A 26,468-nucleotide genomic window follows, 5' to 3' on the forward strand; every position below is an offset into this window, starting at 1 on the left:
TGTTTGAATTGTGTCCTGCATAGCTCTCTCGTAGTGGTATATTTAAGCTCCTCTCCCAGCACCGCTGCCTTTCTTTAATTAGCCTGACCAGTAATTAACTGGGAGATATTGTTTATTTCAATTATAAGGGTCTGAGTACTTTTATAGAATTGTATGGACAGACCTGTACTTTAAGGCTTCAGACAATTAACAGTGGTGATGGATTACAGCACTAGCGCATTGTTGTGCTGCCACGTTTGACATGCAGCCACAACAGGTCGAACTGGGGCATTTTGATGAAAAAACGCTTTGTTGCCTGATAGAGGCCGAACCGTCACTTCTTTGAGTAATGATAATTAACTTATTCCCTCTTTTAATGTGGACATTTGCAGAAATGCTTTACTTATAGGGATAGGCCACCCAAAAATGAAGATTCTGACATAATTTGCGTCATTTTGTTCGAAACCTGTATGCTTTTTTTTACCATGGAAAATTACAGGAGAATTTTTGAAGAATATTTGGGTGATGATCTATCTCAGTCTTCAACGAATCCTTTGATTTACTTAGATTTATGACCAAAGTGAGTAAGCTTTCCATCTGCCATCTGACACACCTGGCAGCCAATCAGAAACCAGTCAGTTCCATCATTGTTGTTGCCAGGGGTCTTCACCTCTCTGTCTCATTTTTGACAACCCAGACAAACTTTCAAACCTGTATGTATTTTTCTTTCTTCTTTCAAACAACATTGGACCCCATTGCCTTTCATTGTATGTACAAAAAGCACCAAGACATTTTTCAAAAATCTGATATCATAACAGATGTAAGATGCTTATATTATGATATTATAGTAAAACCAAAACCATAATACATTCTGAAAGTATTTCTTAGGCCTGCTGTTCCTGTTTTATTTTTTCCTGTGTATAATGATTGATAATGACACTATAGAGATGGTTTTCACGAGTGGGGCATCCCTTCAATGGAGCCAAGTCATTCAGAGCAGCAAGCATTAGGAGTTCAGTGCATCTATCCAAACTAGCTCTGCCGAAAAGAGTATGTGTGCTAGGGAACATTTTCAGACTGTGTGTGAGGTAGCGTTTGTGTGTGTGAGTGTGTATGGATGGATACACATAAGCTTTAGCCAAGCCACCAGCCAACCACATGAAAGCCCAGCACTGGGAGGAGGAATTTTAATGTGGCAATGGGAACAATGGTTTGTACTGGAGGAGGAAAATGACAAGGAACAGAGTCTTTCCAAGTTAAAAATGATTCATTAATGACATTACCACAGTCTCTGTATGATGCTAGCTCATACTGTAAATAGGCATACATTTTACCGCTTTTTATTGGAACAGGGCTCATTGCTTTTTTTCAGATTGGTTGCAATGAGCTGTCTGTTCAACACTGAACATGTGAATGGGGTAAAGTCGCTGACGTTCGGGGCTTTTGAAGTGTTCGACAGCAATTGAAATGGATCACTTAAAGCACATTTAGAGCATAACTTAAAGGGATAGTTCACCCAAAAATGAAAATTAGCCCATGATTTACTCACCCTCAAGTCATCCTAGGTGTATATGACATTCTTCTTTCAGACGAATACAATTGGAGTTATATTAAAAAATGCCCTGGTTCTTCCAAGCTTTATAATGGCAGTGAATGGAGAAAATATTCATATTTAACACGTTACAAAGTAAAATTCTAGCTTCCGGCCAAACGGCCATACGCAGTATACTTACACCTAAAGAGCAACTTACACAACTTGTGAAGTTATAAGTAGTGTAGTGTGTCATGACGTAGCGTAAATATCAGCAGTACGTCGCATTACTCGCATAAGTTGCGCTTGAGTCTAAGTGGAATCCGTATGTTCGTTTGGCCGGAAGCTAGTTATTTTACTTTATAAAGTTTAAAATATGTATATTTTTCTTACGCAAACGTATCGCTTCGCTTCAGATGGCCTTTATTAATCCCCCGGAGCTGTGTGGATCACTTTTATGATGGATAGATGCACTTTTATGGACTTCAAAACAGAAAAGGCCATTCACTGCCATTATAAAGCTTGGAAGAGCCAGGACATTTTTTAATATAACTCCGATTGTATTCATCTGAAAGAAGAATGTCATATACACATATGATGGTTAATTTAAATCTTTGGGTGAACTATCCCTTTAAAGTACATTTAGAGCATCTCAGTTCAGTCTTATTTGATGCTACTGCTCAAAGTTGGAATCATCTGTCTTATATGTCTTGAATACTCAAAACGTCTGCGGTGGGCATTCATTCAGCATTGCACAATAAGACAAAACAGCAGCGTTCCTCAAATCATAGCAAAAACCAGTAATATAAACACAGACTTGAAGAAGGAGGACAGATCTAAAGGTGGGCGGGGCACAATCACACAAATTGTCTTCATCTGTCTGACTTGCCTCTCTTCATCTGTCTGACTTGCCTCTCTTCTTTAATTCACTGTCTGGGGAATACATCTCCACAAATACCTTTAGAACAAAGACAAGAAGATTGTGTCTCAGAGGATAGAAGTTCACTGCTGTTACAAGGGTCACCAGCAGGGACGGCCTGTCATGTTGTGGTTGTCTAGGGCCCAACATACTTGTAGGCGCACAAAATAATCTATAATTAACAAATCCATTATAAATTCTGACATAAGAAAGCTTTGCCCCCAATCATAACTGGAAGCAATTGACAAAACTAAGTTAGACCATTCCCTCTATAATCATTGAACTCTTCAAATAGCATTGAATGAAAGTAGAAAACAGTAACCTGTCAACAGTTTACAGTAATGTTAATTTACATGATTTATTCATGCCAAGCACTGCACACCCATACGTCACAGTATTCACAGATTCCACACTTAAACATTTTCTTACATTTGATAGAAAAAGAAAATAACAAAGAAATTGTATACTGAGGCTATTTTGGTCTTTGGTATGTGTAGGTTAGCTCTCTTCACAACAACACAGACACAGGTCGGTTCTTTAAAACGGGCATTTTAATTCTTTGGCTCATCTTGTTTACGCCGTGAGAACTGCATTCATAAATGAATATAGTATAAACACATCAGAATATTATACAATATAGTCTTAATGGAAACGAGATGCAAAAAAAAATGCTTTCCACACATCAAACAAATATAGCCTACATGTGAAACAAATACCTCGTTGGCTACTTGTCATGAAAAGAGGTCCTTGAGTCCTTAGTTTTACAAAAATCCTCTTTACTGTCCACTTTGACTTGAAACAAAACTTATTTTAAACTTAAATTCAACTTTCAGAGCCTCGTTAGGCGTCCGCTCATCATCAGTCCATCGGGGGCGACGCAACATTTTGCCGTTTCCGCTAAAGTGACGCATTCTCGCGCCTTACATTTAAAGAGACAAACAAATTTACATCAAATACACATTTTTACATTGTAGGCTACCTCTAATAGATGAATGCATGAAATTATGGATTTAATTATAAATGAAATATTATGAAACAAATGCATATGCTTACAGCAATTACAGTATGCTTACCGTTTAATGTTTAAAAACACTTTTGGATGACAGAATCAGCATCTGTTAAAGCATAAGGCTTGTCACACTTTCTCAAGAATAATATGGGGAAGGAATACAAGCACTGCTGATGAGAAATACTGTATGAGAAGCAAGATAAATCTGTTTTATAATGTCTGTGAGTTATTATGAGTTATTATTGTGAGTCTGTGAGTAATTATATTGATTAAATATGTATTAATAGTTTTGCCAATATTTTTATTGATATATAATTTAATTTATTTAACTATATTTATGCATAATTAATTTTTATTTTGTACCATATTTCTTGCCCAAATATTTTACTGACTACACACTTCTCTTTATTTGCAAAAAAAACTTTTATTTGTATGTACCCTAGTCAAAAATAAATATATTAAAATGTATTTGAAACACATTATTTTATGCTAAGTATGCTTCAAATACATTTACATATTTATGTACTTAATATAAATACCCTGAAATTGTACTTTTTCTATACTAAATTTATATACTTAAAGTCTGCTAAATTGGAACTAATTCTGTACTTAATGCACTTTAGTTATCCGGAAATAGTGCTGAAGTATATTTGATTGTGCTAAAGTGGAACTATTGCAAATATACTTTAGGTACACTTTAAATATCTTGCATTTAATGACTGATATTATACAGAGATCATTGGCCCTGTTTAGATTCTGACACTGGTAAACTCCCACATAAGAAGCAATCAGCCAATAGGGGAAAAAAGTGGTGGAATGGGTTACACAGAATGTCTTATTATCTCTAGTCAAAACACAAACACTGAACTGAGAGAAACAATGGAGCCCTTGCTAATTTACAAAAACAGTTTCTGTCCAAAATGAACTCATTCAATCAGGCTTTAGTGGCAGCACTGGCATGGCTATATAGTGTCTGGATGGAGGTAAGTGATCCATCGGCATGTCTGTGTGTGATTGAGCAGCTGGAGCTCTTCAGATGACACAAACAGCCTAAAGCACAAAAAAAAAAAAATTACAGAAGAGAGAGTAAGAGAGCGAGAGAGGGAAGCTGGGTAGCGTCTGGGTCTCATTTAGTGGATAGTAATGTGATTAGCATTGTTTAGTTTTCACAGCTTCAGTCAGTCCCTCTTAAGACCATGGGAAATACTTTTGTGCGAGTGTTTGTGGATGTGTTTTGTATATCTATTCATTGCACACCCTTGGTTTTTGGTCAGGTTCACGTCCTGTTGTCGGATGTGTTGAATATATACATTCGCACAAGGGATGTACATTGACCGCACATGCACACGAGCAGTGCGTGTTGAAAAGTGTTTACGGACGTGTGCAGTGTTTGGAAAACGGTTAATAATGCAGTGAGCACAGGGTCCAGTTTACATGTACAGCGCATCTTGACAATGATTGCGACATCTGGAAATAAATAGAGCGGAGGGCATAATAGATTCAGCTAATTCATTTTTAATAGCACAGTGTGGTTCTTGGAAAAAAATTATGGCACCCTCAGTAGATGCCACTGCTGCTTAGGTTTTATCCTCACCCTGATCTTTTAACCTATTCAGCTTCAGTATAATTTCAATAATTTATGTCAATGAAGAAAAAATGCACTGAAATTGCCTTAAAAATACATTTAAAAAGTTAAAAAGTCTAAAAAGATGATCACTGCTTGTATTGTGTTTAATAATATTTAAACACATCAAAACATTTCTCATTAAACATTAAAGGGATAGTTAACCCAAAAATTCTATCATCATCTACTCATTTACCCTCATGTTATTCCAAACCTGTATGGCTTTCTTTCTTAATTGGAACACAAAAGAAGATATTTTTAAAAATGTCTTGTTTTTTTTTGTCCACACAATAACAGTCAGTGAGGTCCAATGTTGTTTGGAACTACACTTTCACTGCATGAGCTGTAGTTGAAACATACTTCAAAATATCTGCTTTTGGGTTCTGCAGAAGAAAAAGAGTCATTTCGGTTGCCAATAACATGAGTAAATGCTGACAGAATTTTCATACTTGCACAAACTATCCCTTTAAAATGGGAAGCAATTGACGTCCCTTCACCCAGGTCATTGTGGGATGGCCTTAGTTACCTGGAGTATTTACAAAACAATCAGATGGCATCGTTCATAAATATGGCTTTGTCTCACAATGACACCCCGATTACAGATTACTCCTCAGCCATAAATGCTCGTCTCTTCCTTTGCACGACAAGAGGCATTTATAACAGTCAATTTGGGTTAATCATACAATCATTGACCTGTGTTTATGACGGCCCATTAATGGAGGGTGGGGGGTGGGGGGATTGGGGGTGGACGTAATTGTCAGAGGCTGCGATGTGCTAGACGAGCTCCTGCTTCCTATATATACTCCTCGGTTATAAAAGATCCACAGGCGCCCCTTGGGCCCGTAGTTATTTGTGTGGCCCTCAGTATGCATGAGAGATGCTTCTTCCTGACCTGATAAGTATTTAATAGATAAAGCCTTATCATTGGTGTTATTGTTCCTTGCTGTCTGCTTTTATAGCACAAAAGGAAGCACAGCAGAAAACAAGAAGTAAGGAAACAAAGTCCTCCGAAATGTGTGATTTCCAAAAAGTTTGATGCAATAACCCACAGGTAGTCTAAATTATTTCGCAAATGATAAATATATGACTAATTTCTCAATATGCTTCCTTGTCACTTAAAAATATTATGTATAATCATATATTTCGCCATATGCAGTAAATCATGTTGGTTTCCCACCTACATTAATCCCCTCTTTTCAATCACTCCTTGTTCTATGTCTTTCAATCATCATGTTTTGTATACCCTCTAATGATGATTTTTGCTGTAAGTGGGTGCTGGTGTGATGATGTAATGTGCCAGCTTTGGTTCTGGTTTGGTGGAGCTGCCTACTCAGTGGAGTGGAGCCCCTCCTAACTTATTCTCTTATTGAGATTTCATTACAGCCATCATTGACATGAGGCCATCTCTGATGATGTCATGGAAATATGCTACACAAATTTGCGGCACAATGAGATCAAGTGGGGTTAATCGACTCCTACCCTCTCTCTGCTTCCTTCTTACAGGCATCATTAAGGTGGGCCGCTGGAACCCCCTGCCCATCCATTACCTGACAGATGCTCCAGAGGCAACGGTTGCTGATATGTTGCTGGACGTTTACCACATGGTCACGCTACGCATCCAGCTACAGAGGTACGAGACCACAGAGCACTCTTAATCCTTTCCCCACCATTGACGGAAATTTCCGTAATTTGTAAGACAACGCTTCCCTGCCATAGACGGAAATTACCAGCTTCCTGTGTTTTCACTGTTATAAGGTAGGGGGCGCTATAAGGCATCTTCTGAAAGAGTACAGAATCTCCTGATCAAAACACAGGCAAGGAAGAAGCAGAAACAACTAGCGATATCATATGTAAAATAATGCGATCATCAACATGAAATGCTTTGTGGGTGTTGATGGACTCAATCTACTCCATCTGTGTTTTGATCATCATTCTGAATCCCATCCAGATGTAGTCTTTGACAAAACCACGATTTTCTCAACTTTTTGCTCAAAACGTTGCATTTTTCTGAAACTTACCCACATTCAAGACAAGTGTAGATAACAAAAGAATGCATGAAGCTAGAAAAGCAACTTTTTTCAAAAACGCTGGCAGGGAAAGAGTTAAAAATAAAGGTATTTCAAAAGTCCCTTGCTTCAGCAGAGAACCCTCTGCATATCAATAACCTTAATGGTTGTATGTTTTTTTAAATAAATAAATAATAAATATTATTTAAAACAGATTTTTTAAATTAATATTGAATGTATTCTAAAATATATTATATTTAATACAAATTATTATTATAGAAATATATAAATAATTACAGGTCCAAATTTAGGTCTAAATCACCAGCACAAACAACTAAAAAAAGTTATTTGTGGAATTTAAACAGGATACCTTGTAGTATCAGGTTATAAGACCCTTCTAATTGAAACCCTTAATTGATTTTATTTTAAAAGTGAAGTGTAAGCACTTTTTAAGTTTTTGTAGTTTTCTCCTGATGGTCTTGTGATGACTGGAAAGTGTCACAATGTTTGTGCTGTTAAGTGAAATCATAATTTTTATATTATGTAACTGATAAATATTGTATCCTCTGTATACAAACTATGGGAAAGTAAAATATTGGTTTGTTTTATATAATAATTTATTATATAATTAATTAATTACCAATGATTAAGAATTTATTCATATTAGTTGGCGTTATACTATATATTGTATTATTAATAATTTTGTTATTTTATTCTGTGCATTGAGGAAACTCGTACAAAAGTTTCCCTTTTCAATATATATTATAACATTTTAAGTGGCCAGATAATTAGGGGATTATTTTTCTTTTGTCAGTAATAGACAGTTGAGCAAGCATCTAAAGCTCTGTGCATATATAAGAACAGGAGATACTCTAGGCCAGGGTCAATTTTTATCTGCACTTTTGAGCTCTTTCATGCCTCCTGATTGCAGTTTACTTCTGGATGCTGAGGAAATAAACATAGACTCCAAAAGAGAGGATTGTAGGCATTGTGTAGTTGTGTACTATCCAGGTTTGTTTCCCTGTATCTTCATGGTGATATTATTGTTGACCTGGCCTGCTGCATGGTTTATTGATTTGGAATTGAAGATGATTACTGTAATGGAGGGATGAGTAATAATTTTTTATGAATACAGCTTTGCAAAACTGGAGGACCTCCCATCAGAACAGTGGAACCACGCTACAGTACGCAACGCCCTCAAAGAACTGCTCAAAGAGATGAACCAGAGCACCCTGGCCAAAGAATGTCCCCTCTCACAGGTACAGTTGCTACCCATTTTTTTTTCAAATCCAACAGAAAAAGATTTGGCTTTAAGAGGATATGTAAAGCATGTCATTTAAGATGATATGTAAAACATATACTGCTGGTACAGTACATCTATGCCAAAACTAATAACTTAGCAGTATAACATAGAAGGAAATGTTGGGCTCAATATTGCTCTGTGATTGCAGTTGTTCCAATCTATATCGTCAGTACATGCTTAATGTTGCCTAAATTGTCTTAGAGTGTTTCATTCATCAATTCAAAATTTACTCAAATTCCCCGCATTCATGGGCCATTTCTAAAACCCAGAAATTACTTCACCATGAGAGAGAGAGTATGCGTGTGTCTATGTGGGTGTGCATCCGAGATTCTTGCTGTGCTCATTTCCAAGTAAGCAAGCAATCTTTGAGATTTATGTGATATCTGTGCATGATGTGTTTAAGTGGAGCTCTGTGTGGGTGTTGATCCTCATATCAATTGTTTGCATATGTGTGTGGCTCTTCATCTCTACTTGTGTCACTGCGGCTTGAAGCTTGTCGCGGCGTTCGCGATCAGCCTTGCCTGGGTGGCTTTCCGCAGTAATGTGTTTCATAGGCCATTTATCATTGCAATTTTAAGATCTTGACCATGTGTGTTTATTTCCGTTATCCTCTGTCGTTACTCCTATTTCTTCCTTTTTACTGAGCTCTCTCATTTCTTGGACTTTTTCCAGAGTATGATCTCCTCGATTGTGAATAGTTCCTACTATGCTAACGTCTCAACTGCAAAATGCCAAGAGTTTGGTCGCTGGTACAAGAAGTACAAAAAAATTAAAGGTAAGGCTTTTGCTAATTACTTTTTTGGTTATATTTTTTGTTATATGGTGCCATCTTAAAACAAGTGGGGGGAAAAAAGGCTAACCTGACATCTGCACAGTAGACTGGTCAGGAAAGCATAGCTGCGTCCGAAATCGCATAATGTCTGAGTGGGTATTACATTTGATGAAGAACTTACTTTGTAACCAATAAAACACTATGTTCTATATTGTCTGAATGTGTATAATTTGAATGAAAGCCGGACGTACTATATCCGTCAGGTTGTCACTGTCAATTGACTTACGGCATCAGTTGCGTCATTTCACTGCAACTGCCGACTCCTCTCCTGTGACCTTATGGAGTAGTAAACTGGCCCTTAGATGTTCACTTCAGAATCTCACCTATCATCTGGGTACTTTGTCAAGCAATAGGTCATCCACGTACTTTTCGACTCTTGTTTTGTGAAAACTATGAATTCGGACATACTACTCTTTTTAACATATTGTTCGCCTACTATATAGTCGGGAAGTATTCAGACACAGTGAATGTGTTTTTGTTTTTTAATGAGATGTCCCATTTCTAGCGTGGTAAGGTGTTCAGGGTCATGAGCAAGTCTTGAGCTTTGTGCTGCGTTTTATACATTATCTCTTAATGACTCCTTACACAGGATGGGGTAACCTAAGCCTCTTCACTTCCTAATAGAAACCACTGTTTCTTCCCCCAAAATGCTGCAGGGGGTCTCCCAGCGGCAAGTCCTACTGGGAGTCGCCCCACAGCTCCGCTGTTTAAGCCTCTTAGCATCCAAATGCCTGTGACAATTTTCCTCCTCTCGTTGCCTCTTCAAAAAGTGAAATAATTACACAGCAGGACAGATCAAAGTGGGGGCTAAACCCCAAGTGCAGTGAGAGAGCGAGCGCCAACAAAGAATAAAGCGATCCTCGGCACGCTGACAGAGTAAGTGGTGTTGAGTTACACCGAGCCCCCTCCATTAGTTCTGCTCTTTGCCTCCCAGAGCTAAACACTCAGTCCGCATTGCCAGATGTGTGTGCCAGTGCGGCGAGACCCCATTGGATGACTCACGTGTCAGTCATACGATTGTAAGCCGAAGTTGTAAAACTTTCTACTCATGAAAGTATGTTATTGTTTCATTGTAAGCATGATTGAGTAAGTAAGTGAAAGCTTTTGTCATTTACCATGCGTTCTTTGTGTCTGTTTTAGGGGATTATTTGTGGCAAGGAAGCTCGGAAATCAAGGGTAAGCATCTACATTTTGATGTTTGTTTGGGAAAAGACCTGTATTTGATTTGTCAACTAAAACACTACAGAGTTGATCTTGTGTCTGATACACATATCCATCCCTCTACAGTTGAAAGGGACGGTCTTGCCGACTTCTGTGTATTAGCCCAGCGTCCGCCCCCTCACCTGGCTGGTCTAGCACAGCTCGGTCCGTTGAACAGCACCAGCTCTCTTGTGAAAGGTGGCTCTGGAGAACCTCAGAATTCAGCCCAGTCTCAGCCTCCATCCCAAGGGCAGCCGCAAGTTTCATCATCTCATGGGCAGCTCCATCACAGTCCTCCACTACGGGCACAGGTGCCTCCTCCACCTCCGCCTGCATCCTTGCAACCTCTTTTGGCACCCGGAGGGCTTCTCTCACCCCAGCTCAGTCCACAGCTGGTGAGACAGCAGTTAGCCATGGCCCATCTTATCAACCAGCAGCTGGCCGTCAGCCGCCTCCTGCATCAGCACCCGCAGGCTCTTAACCAGCAGTTTCTCAATCACCCACCCATCCCGCGGCCTAGCAAGTCTGGTGGCCCTGGAGAGCCCGGGTCCAACCCCTCGGCTGCAGAAGTCTCATCTGATATCTACCAACTGGTGCGAGATGAGCTGAAAAGGGCCAGTGTCTCGCAGGCAGTGTTCGCTCGAGTTGCCTTCAACCGTACACAGGTACAGTAAAGTGGTGCTGAAATAGTACACATATTGTTCGCAGAATAGAGACAGTTCAAAGAGAAACCTTGAGGAAACAAGGTACAAGAAAGAAGGTCCACCAAGTATAATAGCAAAGAACTTCTTTAGAACATACCAATCACTTAGGCGGGCAATGTATTGAATATTCATGATGTTTTCATAATGATTTGGCTTGTGTAACATATGAATATTGCAGTGATTTAAATGCACTCTTTTAATCTTAATGGTCTTTTTGTAATGACCAATGCAAAATACATTGAAATAATATTGAGAAATATATTGAATGTCAGCAAACATCTATCACAAAAAAAGAATATCACAACATAATATCTATAAGGTTTATTGCTAGCCCTGGTCACTATCCCATACACAGACTAAATTATGTACAAATCAGGACTAATCAAGTTTAATTTGGCACTGAACTAAATACAAGAGGATAATCAAGGTGTCAAAGTTGTCCTGTTGGAGGTTTCAGATCTATGAGTCGCTCTGCGTGATTGCTCTGGTATCCAGAGGTTGGATCCTCTCATACACCCTCTCAGCGGAAAACACACCTGGTGAATTCACAGAGTCACTGCAGGTCTAAATTATGTTCAATTACATCCAACATCGTGCACAGTCAGTCAAAGTGTGGGTAGAGACCTACATGGTGCAGGTGAAGTAACTGCATAAATGTGTTGCGAAAAAAAAATTGCTTCCTCTGTGTTTACGTATGTGTTTATATGTGTACACCAGGGCCTGTTGTCAGAGATCTTGCGAAAAGAGGAAGACCCACGCTCAGCCTCTCAGTCCTTGCTGGTGAACCTCAAAGCGATGCAGAACTTTCTGAACTTACATGAGAGCGAGAGGGACCGCATTTACCAGGAAGAGCGAGAACGCAGCATGAACCCTCCTGTGAGTCTGCCCCCAAGCACAAACCCCAGCCCTGGGGGCGTCCGCCTCTCTCAGGTACCCCGCTTTCTCACACTTGACTAGGTTCAGTTCCCTACAAATCCCTCTTCCCCTGTTGCATTTGTGTGTGTATTATTGACTGGGTGTAAAAATACCTGAAAGCTTTTGTTGTGTCTGATTCTGAATTGTTTATCTGTAGGCCTATGAGATTGCTTTTGTTTCTTGCCTGAATTCATGTGATTTATATACTTGTTTTGTTTGGCTTACACTGTGTTGTTTTCTTTGTAATCCGTATCAGGTTGTTATACAGCTACGTTTTTCAAATAGAAAAACTGAGTTTAGTAAAGGCTGGAATATACTACACGACTTTTAAAATCTGAAGAGATTTTAAAATACTAGGCATCACACACGTGCCGACTTTGTAAATAGTTCTAAAAAAAACTGGGCTTCATATACTAAACATTCACGGACTACCAGACCTTCAAGTCGTTCAGAACACAACAAACTTTTTTGCTAGAAGATGCATGACAAATGAAAACAATATGTTTTAAAATTAGCTCAAAATATCAAACAAGTTTTATATCCTTCGACTGGATGGAATCATAGTCTGGAGCTAAACATTTTTAGTCTGTGCTTATCATGAGTGATGCCACAAAATCAGTCATAAGTCATGCTGAGTGGCTCTGATTTTTGGCAACTAGCATCGACTAGTCTGGCAAAAATCTGGGCAAAAGTCTTGTAGTGTATTCCAGCCTTAAGTCAGTGTTATTACCGCAGCTATTATTTTAGTATGATGTAAATTATATTTTGTCTTTGAATATTAATACATATTGACATACTGAGAATAACAATTTGGATAATTCACTAAAACAACCACCCTGACTTTCAAGAAAGTGCCCTTTAAGGGTCAAACTAGCTAATATCTGATTGCTACCTTCTTATTGCTAATGTCACACCGTACCTCCCAATGCAGAAAGTGTGGGAGCGCAGCATCGATGAACAGTTAACTCCTGACGCGTGGGCATCTATTTGGAAGAATAAGACCAAAATCACAAACTCGGTGAGGATTACATCATCACTCACTTCATTTCCTCATAGAGTGTACCTCGTAGTGATCAGTTGTAGGCATGACACTTTTCCCATTTTGAAAATAAATGCTCAATAAGTCAAGCTACTACAGAAGATCAAATGTATACTGTTTATACTAATGTTTGTTAGAGATTACAGGGTTCACACACCCATTAAAACTTCAGGTTCACAAGCTCTTGTCCTTGATCCTCTAAAATTACAAATGCAGGAAAGCATGGCTTTGCTCCTGTCATGGCATGTTTATATTAAATGACCTGGAACCTGGTGCGTGGACTTTCTAGAATGCTTGTATGAATGCGTCTGCTTTCAACCTCAGGACCATTGTGAATGAGCCCATGCAGATTATAAAAATCCTTCTGATACGAGAACAAAGTTCTCATTCTTTGGTCTTAGGGAATGTGGTTGTGTATTATCATTACTATTATGTCTGTATGTGTTTATCTTGCAATCGTTTTTACTGGGGAATGTGAGATTACTTGCCTGTGCCTGCAGAGCAACTTCAAACATTGAATGAGAAAACACACCACTCTAAAATCAATACACCATACTTCAAACATGTACTACAAAGAGTTTACTTATGGATGCTTTAATGATTTATCTGCTGAAATCTCAGTACATTGTAGGTATAAACAAGGGTCTGAAATATCATCCATGAAGGTTCTTATATTGTACCCTCTGTAGCAATTACAGTATGAATGTATATCTAACCAATCTGTCGTCTTTGTTACTTTTAACTTTGACCGCTGGACCCTCACAGTCCAAGACTTGTGGTCCTAACCCTGACCTTCCCCTGAAACTGGAGCCGCTGGTTAACATCACCTCAGCCGTCTACGATGAAATCCAGCAGGAGATGAAACGGGCAAAAGTGTCTCAGGCACTTTTTGCCAAGGTGGCAGCCAATAAGAGCCAAGTAAGAACTGATTCAGTAATTATTTACCCCATTGTTCATAATCCTGACGCGTTTCCATCCTTTCATATAACATAATGGCAAAACTAAACCTTCAACTGAACTTACATTTTTTTAAATAACTAGTTCTAATTTCGGTGAACTATTTTCAAATAACTAATACACAGAGAAAACATAATACTTTTGTCTTCTACTTTTCAAGGACATCTTATACATAAGTTTCCATTGTATTTTATTGTACTGGAGAATTGAATCAACTTGGTATCTTCATATGATAATTGTTAATAATACATTTAATTCATCTAAGTGTACACTGTAAAAGTGAGGTTGGTTACATGAGGTGCTTTCAGGTGTTCTGCATAAATGGATTTATGAACTTATATAGCTTCTTGAGGGACCCTTTTATTATGGAAATAATTAAATAATTAATAAATATATATAATTTAAAAATATATATTTTTATGTGCTTAAAATATTGAGGGATAGGATATTTGAGCCAGTGATTTCAATGTGATTTGTTTTATTTTGAAATGACTACGCTTACACTTAGCTTACATGTTCTTTTCTCAGTCAGTGTAGGGGAAGTAACGGTGTCCGTCTGTGCAGGAATTTATATCTGATTCTGGCGCGTCTCTGTAGTTGATAAACAAAAACATCAACATCAACAGATAGTCTGATAAATGCCTTCTATTTATTCATCTCTGGTTTACCATTCCAGATCCTGCCAAAGGATCTCATTCTTTCCTTCAGTGCTTTTCTCTTCTGTCCAATGAGTCATCGTGACTTATGTTGTCATACAGACGTGCATGCAGTGTTCCATAGATTGATCTGATTACTGTTCTCATACCTTTTACATTGACACATGTTTCCAGATAGCCATATAAAGAATGCATAATATTGTGACTAGAAGTATGTGTGTATGTCATACAAGTGCAATAGTCAGTGCTTTTGAGGCCTTTAAAATCTCAAATATTTTCTAGCTGTAAACTGTCATTGTAGCTTTATAAAAAGCACATCATGGGAATCTACTTTTACTTTTTTTTTTTTTTTATGTTTTATAAGCTTTAAGCTTATTCATAAAGTTGACCAGAGTCCATAATTAACACCTGGCAAACCCCCCAAAAATATATATTTGAATAATATTTTACAATATTACTGATATTACTGAATTGTTGATCAAATAAATGCAGCCTTGGGGACATTTCTTTTGAACAGTAGTGGATATCTATGTATCTGTCTATCCATCCATATATCCAATTGTTTTAAATTCACTTTTCATTGACAGGTATAAAAAAAGGTTAATGGCCACATTGTCTGAGTGCAAAGGACAACAATGATCATTTTCTTTAATTTTCTTTCAGCTAATTATTTAGCTGGAAAAGGCATTCATTTCAGAGTGTTGATAAAGATTTTTTTTTCAAAAGCTATTGGACCATTTGTTTGTCTCTGTCTCATTTAGATCAAAGAGAGATAATTGATTTAGTCAAATATGATCCCACTCCCAGCTGCGCCTAATTCTTACCATGTAATAGCCTGAGAGAGCTTTGGTCTCTGCTGCTCACTTTACTGAGGAACTCTGTGTCATTGCGGCATGGCTTTGCAGGTGTGACCACCTCATCTAAAGGCATGTTTCAGGGGCATCTTTGCATGTTTGCGTGTATGAGATGTGTCAGCAAAGTGCTGCTCTGGTGGTGTGTATATATATATATATGAATGAATGTGTGTGACAGATGTGGTTAGGTCTCACAGGTCTGGGGTCGGGTGGGGGGTCACGGCTGAACGCACCCATCTGCTGCAGCTGGCCAGGAGGAGCTGAGGGAGAAGGAGAGAGAGAGAGAGATGCTCAGGTCATTAACAATGTGTGCTGGAAGAGGTTGGCTGCACACAACAGCTGGTGTCAAAGACTGGACCAGTCTAGCAGAGATAATTAAATCTTCCTAATCTCTCACCATTTCACTCTCTCTTTCACACACTCTCAGCTCTCTCAGTGCACTTGTGATGCTTTGTGGTGGTACTTGTTTACTGTTAAGTAAACTTTACAGTCATAAAAAAAACATGAATGATGGGTGAGTTGTTTCACATCACATTCTACCCATCATTCCTATATATTAAAGTGACATAAATGCACAAAAAGAGAAGAAAGTCCCTATAGCGGAGCTTTAGTGGGTAGCCGCTCCAACTAAGTAGACAAGGCATATATTGATACTGTTTAGTGATATTGTTGGAAAAATACCTTCAGCTAAACAAGATATGCAATGAACCCTTTTCCTTTCTTTAGGGATGGCTATGCGAGCTGCTTCGGTGGAAAGAGAGTCCCAGCCCAGAGAACAGGACTCTCTGGGAGAACCTGTGTACCATCCGGAGGTTTCTGAGCCTTCCGCAGACAGACAGGGATCTAGTGTACGAGGAAGAGTCCCGCCATCACCACAGCGAACGGCTGCACACTGTACTACACTTGCCCACTGACCCTCAGGTGAGTTTTTTGTAACATCGGATTGCATACTTCAAATACGTATGGCAAAAGAAAGCAGTTGAATGTGGCGTTTGCACTACAGGATGGTCATATTAGGAGAAATGAAATGTTCATTGATTCCTCTCAGTACAGATTGACCATTTATTAAATGTTCAGTTTGATCTTCTATAACTTTCTGATGACAGGAAGATGAAATGAACAAAACTGCCTGCATTTATGTCAAAACCAGATATTCAGTCTATTATTAAAAAATAAATAATTTAACAATCTAACTTTTCAGCATTTTATTTTATTTTATTTTAAAGTTCTCTCTATTGCCTGTCATTTTTTTTGCAAATATATATATATATTTTTTTTTATCAAATATTAAAAGTAAAAAAAAGCGAATTCCACATAAATATTTTAAGCATAATTCTCTTAATATAATATGAATGTGTTTTCATTGTGTGAAGGCACACTTCTTTGACACTTCATTTTTAATATCAGCATCATTCATGCAGCATTCCTGCCAACATCTAATAACCCAGCACACCCCAACCTCTTTAATCACACACATACACATACACAGAATTCCAAACAACGCGCTACTGATTAAATGGACTTTCCCCTATGCCAGCCAGGGTCATTATAATATAGACTGTGGACACACACCTTTCCAGTATTAACACGCATTCATTCACAGTATGCACACACATCTACACACTAATACTTGTATGTAAATACATGCACACACAAACCGCATACACATAAATCTACAAACACTGGGATCAATGCTTTCCACCTTCTTTTAACCTACTCTTCTTTCTCACCCTGCCAGTAAAGCATTGCGGTTTAATTCACTCACAATGGTTGCTGTTTATTAACATTTATTAACTTAAGTTAAGCAGCCGTATTAAGATTAAGTACTAACAAATGGAGACAGAGTGACTCTCAGTTACTGTGCTAGGCCATTGCGCCTCTTTCTCTCTCGCATGCTTACTCTTTTATGTTAGTGGAATAAACAGTCTGCTGGCAGCATGTGTATGTGTGTAAATATACTCATTTATGTGTTTTGGGCGCAGAAGGAAATGCCCCATTAGGACACACCCTGACAGACAGTGCCACCACAGCCCTGATATTAATAATTACGGGAAGAGAAGGAACACTCGCACAGACATAAATCACATACACACACACGCGCGTGTAATGACTCAAGTTTCTTTAGAAACTCCACAATGACTTTGGCCCATTGCACAACTTTTTTCATAAAAACAAGGAAAGTCAGCATTTACTAAAGCATTGTTGTATTCATATTCATAGTTATCGTTAATTTATAAATATATATATATATATATATATACATACACACACACTTTTTAAAGTATTCTTTTAATGTGATGTAATATTAATGTATTGATCATTTAAATAAATTCCTAAATTACACTTCACTGAGCCATTGTTGACACTTTTGTGTATAGATTTGTGTAAAAATTAGACAGGTTTGACAATATTGTTTTGTGTCAACACATAAATACCATACATGAGCATGTTGCTGTTGTTGGGTTTTTTTTTTTTTTTTGTTGATGTAGTAATGAGGGACCCTCTTTAGATCCCCAGCAGCCCCCTCGGCTCCAGCCTGCCTGCCACCACACATGTGTCCCAGCTGCTTATGCATGAGCATGTTAATGAATGAATACACATGCAACACATACATGTATACAGTTTATTTAACAGGAACCACCTCAGTGTGACCAACAGACTACACTAATGTATTTATTTTAACCTTATAAGATAATCAAACATAAGTCCTCCTCTGGTTTAAACCATGAAATCCTGTTACATTCACATGACCACATGACCAGACCAAATAAATCAGGTAATTTGTGTTGTCTCATAAGACAATGCTTGGTGTGTATATGGATATCCTTGAAAAGAAGAGCATTGCAGAATTTTTTATTGTCGTTAAGCAAAAGCTAATTACTACTATTATTATTTGCTTTGTATAAAATGAACAGTGTATGTTTTCTCTACCCTTTTAGAATACATTTAGACCTTTTATAGAGCATAAATAATGAACATAAATAATGTTCCAAATCAGATTTATAAAGAATGTTGTCATTCATTTTGTATTTTTTGTCTTTGATTTTTATCAAATCAAAAAAAGTCTGACCTTTTTTGCGGACTCTCTAGCACCCAAGGGGATGCGGGTTGCATCCCATTTTTAAAAAATGAATCATGGCAAATTTTTCTTCTTTTTGTCCCCCCGTGTAGCTTAAAGGTTTCAACCATTCCAGGATGGGTCCGTGTGAGCCCCTGGGTGCAGCTTATCTCACCTTAGGGACAAACTCAGTCACACTAACACAATCTAGATGGCCGACCCGGTCCCACATCGTCTTCACGCTGTTTCTGCAGTGTGTGTGCGTGGTCTTAAGTGCCTCTCTTTGCTCATTTGGCAGGACATTTCTTATGAATAATTTCTCCTTTGTTTTTGCTAAATTGGATGCTGCGATGTGCACTGGAGTGCCCCCTAGACCCTGCCATGTGGATTGGGACCCCAATTGAGTGCTGGGGTTGGATGCACATACTTGCTTGCTTATACACACACTTAGCATGGCAAACATTTTCACGGACAACACTGACCCTCTAATAAAGATATTAAGATATTCACTTATTCAGAGCTCAGTGAACAAGTTTATTCCTGCAGCTAGTGTTTAATCAATTATCTTATTTAATATAATATAGTATTGATTTAATTTAATAGGGTATGGAAGCCTGTTTCTTCCTCAGTGTGAAAAAGTAAAAAAAGGTAATAGGAAGATTAAGTTTGAAATAAGTACTAGTCACAATTACGAGATATAAAGTCACTTTGTGAGATGTTGCATTTACAAAGAAAATAATAGAAATTTTGAGATAAAATTGAAGTTTTTTTGTACTCTGAGGCAGTAACATGCTTTTATACTAGGATGAGTGATTAATGTGTGCTGTGTTGATAAATAAGGTTTAATCATCATGTTGTACTTAGTTTGCCTGTTTCTTTTATTTTTGTGGATTGCCTGAACTCTACTTATTCTTAAAATATATCAAGACACACACACATACATCACTCGCCCATTCCTGAGGTATTGCAATGTAGCAAAGAAAAATTATGATGCACATGATAATTGGAGAAGGTGAAGTCATGCACAAGCAAACCAACAGGAAAGTGTCTTTCTCATCATTACATATTTATCTGCCTGTTAATGGCATCTCCAGTGGCAACACAGCCCCACTTAATCCTGCCTCCGCCCCCACGAGGGCCAGTCCTCATTAAGAATCAACTGAATTTTTAATGTTCTATAATTCTTTCATACTTCACCATAATTTGCCTTGATTTGTGTTTAAAGAAAAAAAAAAACTTTTCTTAATGCAATGAATTCAGAGTCCATGGAATTAGAAAAGTAGGAAGCGATGGAGATGAACACTGAAAAGAGAGTTCAGGGGGAAAATGGAACATTGAAAGAAAAAAAGAGTTCAGGAAAATAAAATGGCCTTGTGTCCAAATGTGACTCCTGTGGTTGAGAAGAACTGAGTAGGTGAATGAATTGGATGATGGGGGTAATCGGAGGTTGGCTTTATAGCTAAAGCAGGATTTTAAAAATGGAATTACTCATCTGGCCTGGCAGAAAAACTCTTCTTTAGCGTCCACCATTAGAGCACAGGAACAGGCCTCTTAGATGATTTAATATGAATGGGATTTTAGAGGACTCACGCTCCATCTCTGAATTTGAAAATATCTCTTAGGATGCCAAAACAATGCTATGTAAGTTGCTATTAAATGTGTGTGTTGTGCATTTTGGATTGTACTGTACATGTGTCTTTGAAACTTAACTAACTCGTTCCCAGAATTTCATAAAATAATATACACAACAAGCAAACATATACAGGATGAATGGGTTTGTCAATGTGTGTGTGTGTGTGTGTGTGTGTGTGTGTGTGGTCTCTTTAGCTAAGCTAACGAGTATTTTGTGCTGTTATGCCTTGTGGTCAATATAATTATTCACCATCTTTAAACTTCTTCAAATTTCTTTTTCTCATCCTTTCTTGTGGCCTCTGTTTGTTTCTCTGAGACATGGAAAGTAATACATTATGGAGAAATAGAGAAGAAAAAAAGAACAAACCTACACACTTCCTGTAAAGCGCCAGCCCAAAACAGCCCCCACAAGTGAAATCGGAGCAATTTCATGGTCTGGCCTGCCCTCAATATTATTTAAAAAATACCCTGTTATTATTTAGGGAATAGAGAGAGAGCAGGAGAGAGACAGAGAGAGAGGCGCATGACTATTATCTTTATGTAGGTCCTTTAATTTTAATGCACCGCAGATTTATAGCTTAGCATTCCAGTGTGGAGGCACTGGGCACCCCACCCTGGTCATAAACTCAGCAGGACAGCGCCACAGTATTTGATAGCTCAGCTGTGACACACTGCACCTTCCCTTGTATCAGAGCTCACAGATAGCCTACCTCTTTCTTTCCTGTACTAAATATATACTATTTACTCCTAATCCTATTTTACCACTGTTTTGCACTCTATTCCCCCAATCCCCCTTCCGTGCCTCTCCCTATACCTATGTATTTTGCCACCCACACAAGAAGAAAATGGCAGATTCATTGACATATGAAACATATGGAGGGCCTCAGAACCTCTGTAAAAACAATAGTGTAGCTCTGTTAGCCTGCTAACTTGTTGGAAAATGCTAATAGTTACCCTGTGTTTGTACAAGACAATATCATATAGCATATGCTAACAATTTTACATCTCATGTCAAAGTCAAAAGTGTCATTTCTGGCTGTCTGTGTTTTGGTGTTTGCATTACTTTTTCTGTTAAATTTAGCAGTCACTTGTCTATGCTAACAGGGACGGGATGTATCCCTGTCAAAATGACATGAAAACCAACTTGTCACTATACATCAAATGTAATGTTGTTTTAAAGCTCATTTCTTCATAACAGATTCTTTTGATGCAATTTATTTTGGTTTTGGCGAGTATTTGTTTAGCTTCTTCCTCTGTTGAATTAAATGCGGTTGATGTGTCAGCTCAGATGCTGTTAGTTGCCTTGATGCCCTCAAAACACGATGCAATGTCAAAATATTAAATCTTGTGGAATTATGTGTACAATATAAAAAGTTAAACAATCATAGCCTGGGGCAGTCTGGTTTGATTTTTACCAGAGTTGATCACATACTTAAGTGCAGAGAGGACATTAACTCCAAGAGACATTCATTGAAAGGACACTTTGAACTTTTAAGCAGTTTTCAATTATTCCATACTGCTGACTCTTGCTTATAAGTTTACTAATAAAACTTCTCATCTTTCTCACTAGGCACTTCACAGACAGCCCATGCAGCCGCTAAAGGACCACTCTCCAATCCGAGAGGACCCGGTTCCCAGTTCTGGAGCCGAAGAGAACCCTCAGACTAATGCAGGTTCAGGCAACAGTGGAGGGGTTAGCAACGTTACCAAGAAACCTCGCTCCCGCACCAAGATCTCTCTAGAGGCTCTAGGCATTTTACAGAGCTTTATCCAAGATGTGGGCCTCTACCCTGACCAGGAAGCGATTCACACCCTTTCAGCCCAATTGGATCTGCCCAAACACACCATCGTTAAGTTTTTTCAGAACCAGCGCTATCATGTGAAGCATCATGGCCGACTGAAGGAGCTTGGATCTGAGGGCGGCGGTGTAGACGTGTCCGAATACCGCGATGAGGAGCTGCTCTCCAGTTCAGAGGATGCAGAGTCCAGTGAAGATGGGCACGAGGAGATCTACGGTGGGCATGAGAGTGTGCCGGCCGGAGGGGCCAACTCTGTCTCAACTCCAGCTGTTTCTTCTGGCCAAGATGAGAATAAAGACAAAGGCCAGCCTCTGGGGTCAGCCAGACCCAGCTCCCTGCCCCCATGTGGTTCATCCTCAAGTCCCCGAGATCAGGCAGAATATCAGAGATAAAACAGCCTCCACAAAGACTATACTGTAGGTGGGGAGAGGCAAGGAGTGAGCACTTACAACTATTCTGTAGGAGAGGAGAGTGCTGCGGATAGATTAGAAATGTACTGACAAAGACAGAGTGTCCTCTTAGGACCAAATCAAACAAGATCTGCATTTTGATTAAGGAGGCATGTTAGTGTTGATGTAGAAAAATTAGTTGTGAGCTACTCCTGGCCTCATACCTCACTAGTTACTTACAGGGATGTAATGGTAGAGAAGCTACAGTATCCCTACAGTGTACTACAAGGAAAGTATTTGGCGTGCTGGAAAGCTTTCATTTCCTAGATGTAAATCGTCAAATTAAGGCAGGTTTCAAGATGGCTGCCTTAACCCCATGTTGTCACAAGCATTCGAACTTGCATGCTAAGACAGTCTTTCACCAAGTATTTCATTTCTAATCCGAAAGCAGAGGATCTATTATAAGATACCACTATCCATGACCCCTCTTCACCTCTACAGGGTTAAAATGGCAGGGACAGAGCTTTAGATGAGCCATGGATCTCCTATAGGACACCAACAACTTTACTCCTTCCCGATCAGGGAGTCTAGTGGGCGGCTGTGGCTGTCCTCATCTTCCCCTCCATGATGGGGCATTGTCGGTCGCCAACGGAGGGCCGTGCTTGACTGCTAAAGCAGTCAGTTGGGTTGGAGGTACAGATGAGCTCTTGGGTGTACACATCAGCCCAGCCCAGGAACCCTACTATAAACATGTGGTGTGCTGAAAGGTCTACAGTTAGCGCAATGGCGCTTTTGAAGACCGCTCCATCCCTCCCACAACCAGCCACAACGACCATTCCAAGCAGTCCCACACAGTTCAAGAAATCACTCCTTTACGCCCACCACCTATGCACACCCAACACAGACTGCGCACAACATCACTAATCTGTAAGGTTTGCTTTATACAGATATGTTTAAACCATTGGTTTCATTAGAGTTTTGCTCTCTCAGAGACAGAGAGAATAAAACGTAATAGGCAGAAGGACTGACTGCTATTGACAGAAGGACAATGTTGAGGGTGTAGTCTAACAGCATCTGCTTCTGACCTAGTGGAGAAAAATGAACCATTTCAAGCAAATGCGCTTGTGAGAAAGTGCGGTAGTCCTTCTCTCTTCCGTCACCTCCCACTGCTCTCTCTTTTACTGACTGTTGCCCACAATGTCCTGATTTGACCACACTTAGCCACGCCCATCTCCACAGCACTATTTATTGCTATCTTCACCCTCAATTATTATTGTTGTTATTGTTATTATTGTTATTATGGTTGTTCTTGCTGTTATTTTTAGTTCTATTTTCATGGTCTAATATCAGCTCTTGGCTTGCAGCAGATGTTTTGGTGATGATAGACATTGTGAAAGAAAGAAACACTGCCAAAACACAGAGGAAAGAATTAGAAGCAGTTACTGAGTGAATCATGTGATATATACTGTCAATTCTATCAGCATTATGTACTTTTCCAAAGAGAACAGCACTTGGCAGATGAGGCGTTAAATATTAAAACAATAGAATTAAGAGGAATCGTTGGAATTTCTATGATCTTTTTGTGCATAAGATGACAATCCTTCTTTTGAGCCAATCAGAACTCAGCAAGCATGAACTCTGCATTCTGATTGAAAATTTGATCAGTGTAACTTGAGGCAACATGGCCACCTGTTGCAAATCGTCCATGACACCATGGCAAAACATTTGGATCCAGGGTTCTGATTTGTTTTTAAAAAATCAGCTGCTACTTGCTCTTTCACAGATAATAGACAAAATATTGTTGTTAACCATATGCTAACCCTTAAACTGTTTTTGTTTTAAACAAGTGATAATTGTGGTCTATGTCCATGTTTTGTCTATTTCAAATGGAAATGTTTTATTTAGAATCTTTAATGTGCAAAATGCTGATGTAGTTCTTGCAATTACTTTGAGCATCCTGACTCTTTAGGGGCTTTCACACCGGAGGAACCTTTTCATAGTTCCTAAAACTAATGGCGGAAGTACCCACTTTTTGCCGTTTTCACACCGTAGGAACTGGGAATGATTTTAGTTCTAGGAATGCCTTTTGGGGGGGAACTAAATTAGCTCCTACTTCAGAGAAGGGTCTAACCCAGCACAATAGGAACTACCAGTGAAGTAATTGTACGTTGATTGGCCGAGCGCATGCAAAACACTAGCACCTGCCATTTTAAAAATCCATGTACACACACATATTATAGGCTGTATATTTACTCCACAAACTAACTCTACCTTTACACTGAGAAAATGCAATACGACTTTGAGGGGACTCAGCTAGCGACATTGGACATCAACCACATGGCAAACACTAATACTTTTTCAGACACTGTTTACTTTCTTTGTATAACAGTTCTATCTAATAACGTATTCGACAGGAATGTTATACAGATCGTGAAGTAATGAAGATGGAGAATGCGAGTGTTGTGTGCTCAGGCTCTGGCGTTCTCAGCGCCTACAAAATGAATGTCCGTCGCGCCATCAAAATAAAAGTCACAACAACAAGTGCGGTTTACGTCACTTCAGAGTTCCTACTGGCAGTGCGAATGCAACGACCCTATAGGAACATTTAACTCTCGGGGAACCACCCTGGTTGCTAGTTCCTGGAACTACCCGGTGCGAAAGCCCCTTTTCACACAGTCACAGTGTCCACACCTGCACATGCCTATGAGTAATGCATTCCAGCAGAACATTAGTTAAAAATGGGTATAAACATATTTTTATCAGAAATTATAGAAAATGGCATCCCAATCACAAGGATAAACGTCACACTGTTATGTCTGTTGGGTTGTATTGTAAGTATATAACCTTGAGAAGTTGTTATCCAGTGCGCTGATCATTTGTACCTTTTTATGATTTCACATGCTACATTTTTCACTTATATTCAAGTGAAGAACAAAGTAAGGCCTTAAAGACTTGAGCTAGCTGATAAGATCAGGGAGTAACAATAATTCACATGAAAGTGTTAGTGGCATAAGAGCCTGGTGTGCTTACCTGGCAACTATTGACAGCCCAAGAGTGTGTTGTGGTTCTCTGCTGCTCACCTCTCTAGAGAGATTGAATTCTTCTAGCCATTTTCTAACCAATTTACCCATCTGCATTGTCTCCTTGTTTTGATTGCACTCTTGCTGTTTGTCTGAGTTTTCCCAGGTCTGCATTTGCCCAAATCGGATCTTTATGGTCAATCATAAGTGGTTATAAATCTTACAGTACGTACCTCCCTGTCTGTCATCGTAATCCCCCTAAAAATCTTAAATTCTTAAATCAGCAACTTTTCTTCTTGTTCACTGACAGCAGTCTACAGTCTCGTAGGTTATTTCACCATATAACTTTTTAAAGTTTGTTACATTTAAGTATTATCTTCCCCTCTAAGTGGTCAACATGCTTTGTCTTCTTCTGAACCTTAAATGGAACGAATGCTGGATGTTGCATTGAAAGACAAGATACACAATATTCACTGGGAGATCTTGGATACCTGCAGGTTTTGCAAAAGGTCTTTAATAACAAGGTAGTGATTGCCTGCTTGATCTACATCTTACTTAAGCCCGTCAATCATCAGTCACTTTTGGAGGCCTGCACCGCCTCTTTCGTTACACTCCGAGCATCTTCTCCAAATCCCGCCACCCTGCTGAGCCAAGATCAGCTGGAGACAAGCACTTCTGATGAGTCTGTCCATATACACCTCCCAAATTACCCTCATAAATGTTGAGAGCGTGTGCACGCATGTGTCTGTGTGTCCTAGACTGGTGTTTAACCTACCATGGGGGTGGCTTACCACTCAGCGGGAGCGAACAACCACGCACTTCTTCTACGTCATCACCTCCTCCTCTTCATCTTTGTCAGAGTTAGTGGTGAGAGTGACGCCAAAGAGAAAACAAAGAAGATTCCAAGAGTCCCTGATGAGTACTAGGTCAAGGTCACTGCCCAATTATCCACGTCTTTCATTTTCATTCTGTCTTTTCAGTTCTCTGTACCATCTCTCGGTTCCCTCATTTTCTCGTTCACCAGGCGGGAAAGTAATCGTTG

General features: G+C 39.0%; 1 protein-coding gene across 1 annotated transcript in view; it reads left to right on the top strand.

Annotated features, from left to right (window-relative positions):
* satb2 (SATB homeobox 2) overlaps positions 1-25,669 on the top strand; it is a gene marked incomplete at its 5' end in the record, with an annotated part of 44,183 nt that extends 18,514 nt beyond the window's left edge. Inside the window, 10 exon segments of the mRNA XM_079881164.1 lie at positions 6,566-6,692; positions 8,204-8,327; positions 9,044-9,146; positions 10,344-10,379; positions 10,491-11,068; positions 11,825-12,037; positions 12,954-13,040; positions 13,827-13,979; positions 16,255-16,449; positions 21,789-25,669. Coding sequence (XP_079737290.1) covers positions 6,566-6,692; positions 8,204-8,327; positions 9,044-9,146; positions 10,344-10,379; positions 10,491-11,068; positions 11,825-12,037; positions 12,954-13,040; positions 13,827-13,979; positions 16,255-16,449; positions 21,789-22,409 — 2,237 coding nt within the window. The 3' untranslated portion in view covers positions 22,410-25,669.
* Between the last annotated feature and the right edge of the window lie 799 nt (positions 25,670-26,468).

This window comes from Squalius cephalus, assembly GCF_949319135.1.
Source record: "Squalius cephalus genome assembly, chromosome: 9".
Lineage (NCBI taxonomy): Eukaryota > Metazoa > Chordata > Actinopteri > Cypriniformes > Leuciscidae > Squalius > Squalius cephalus.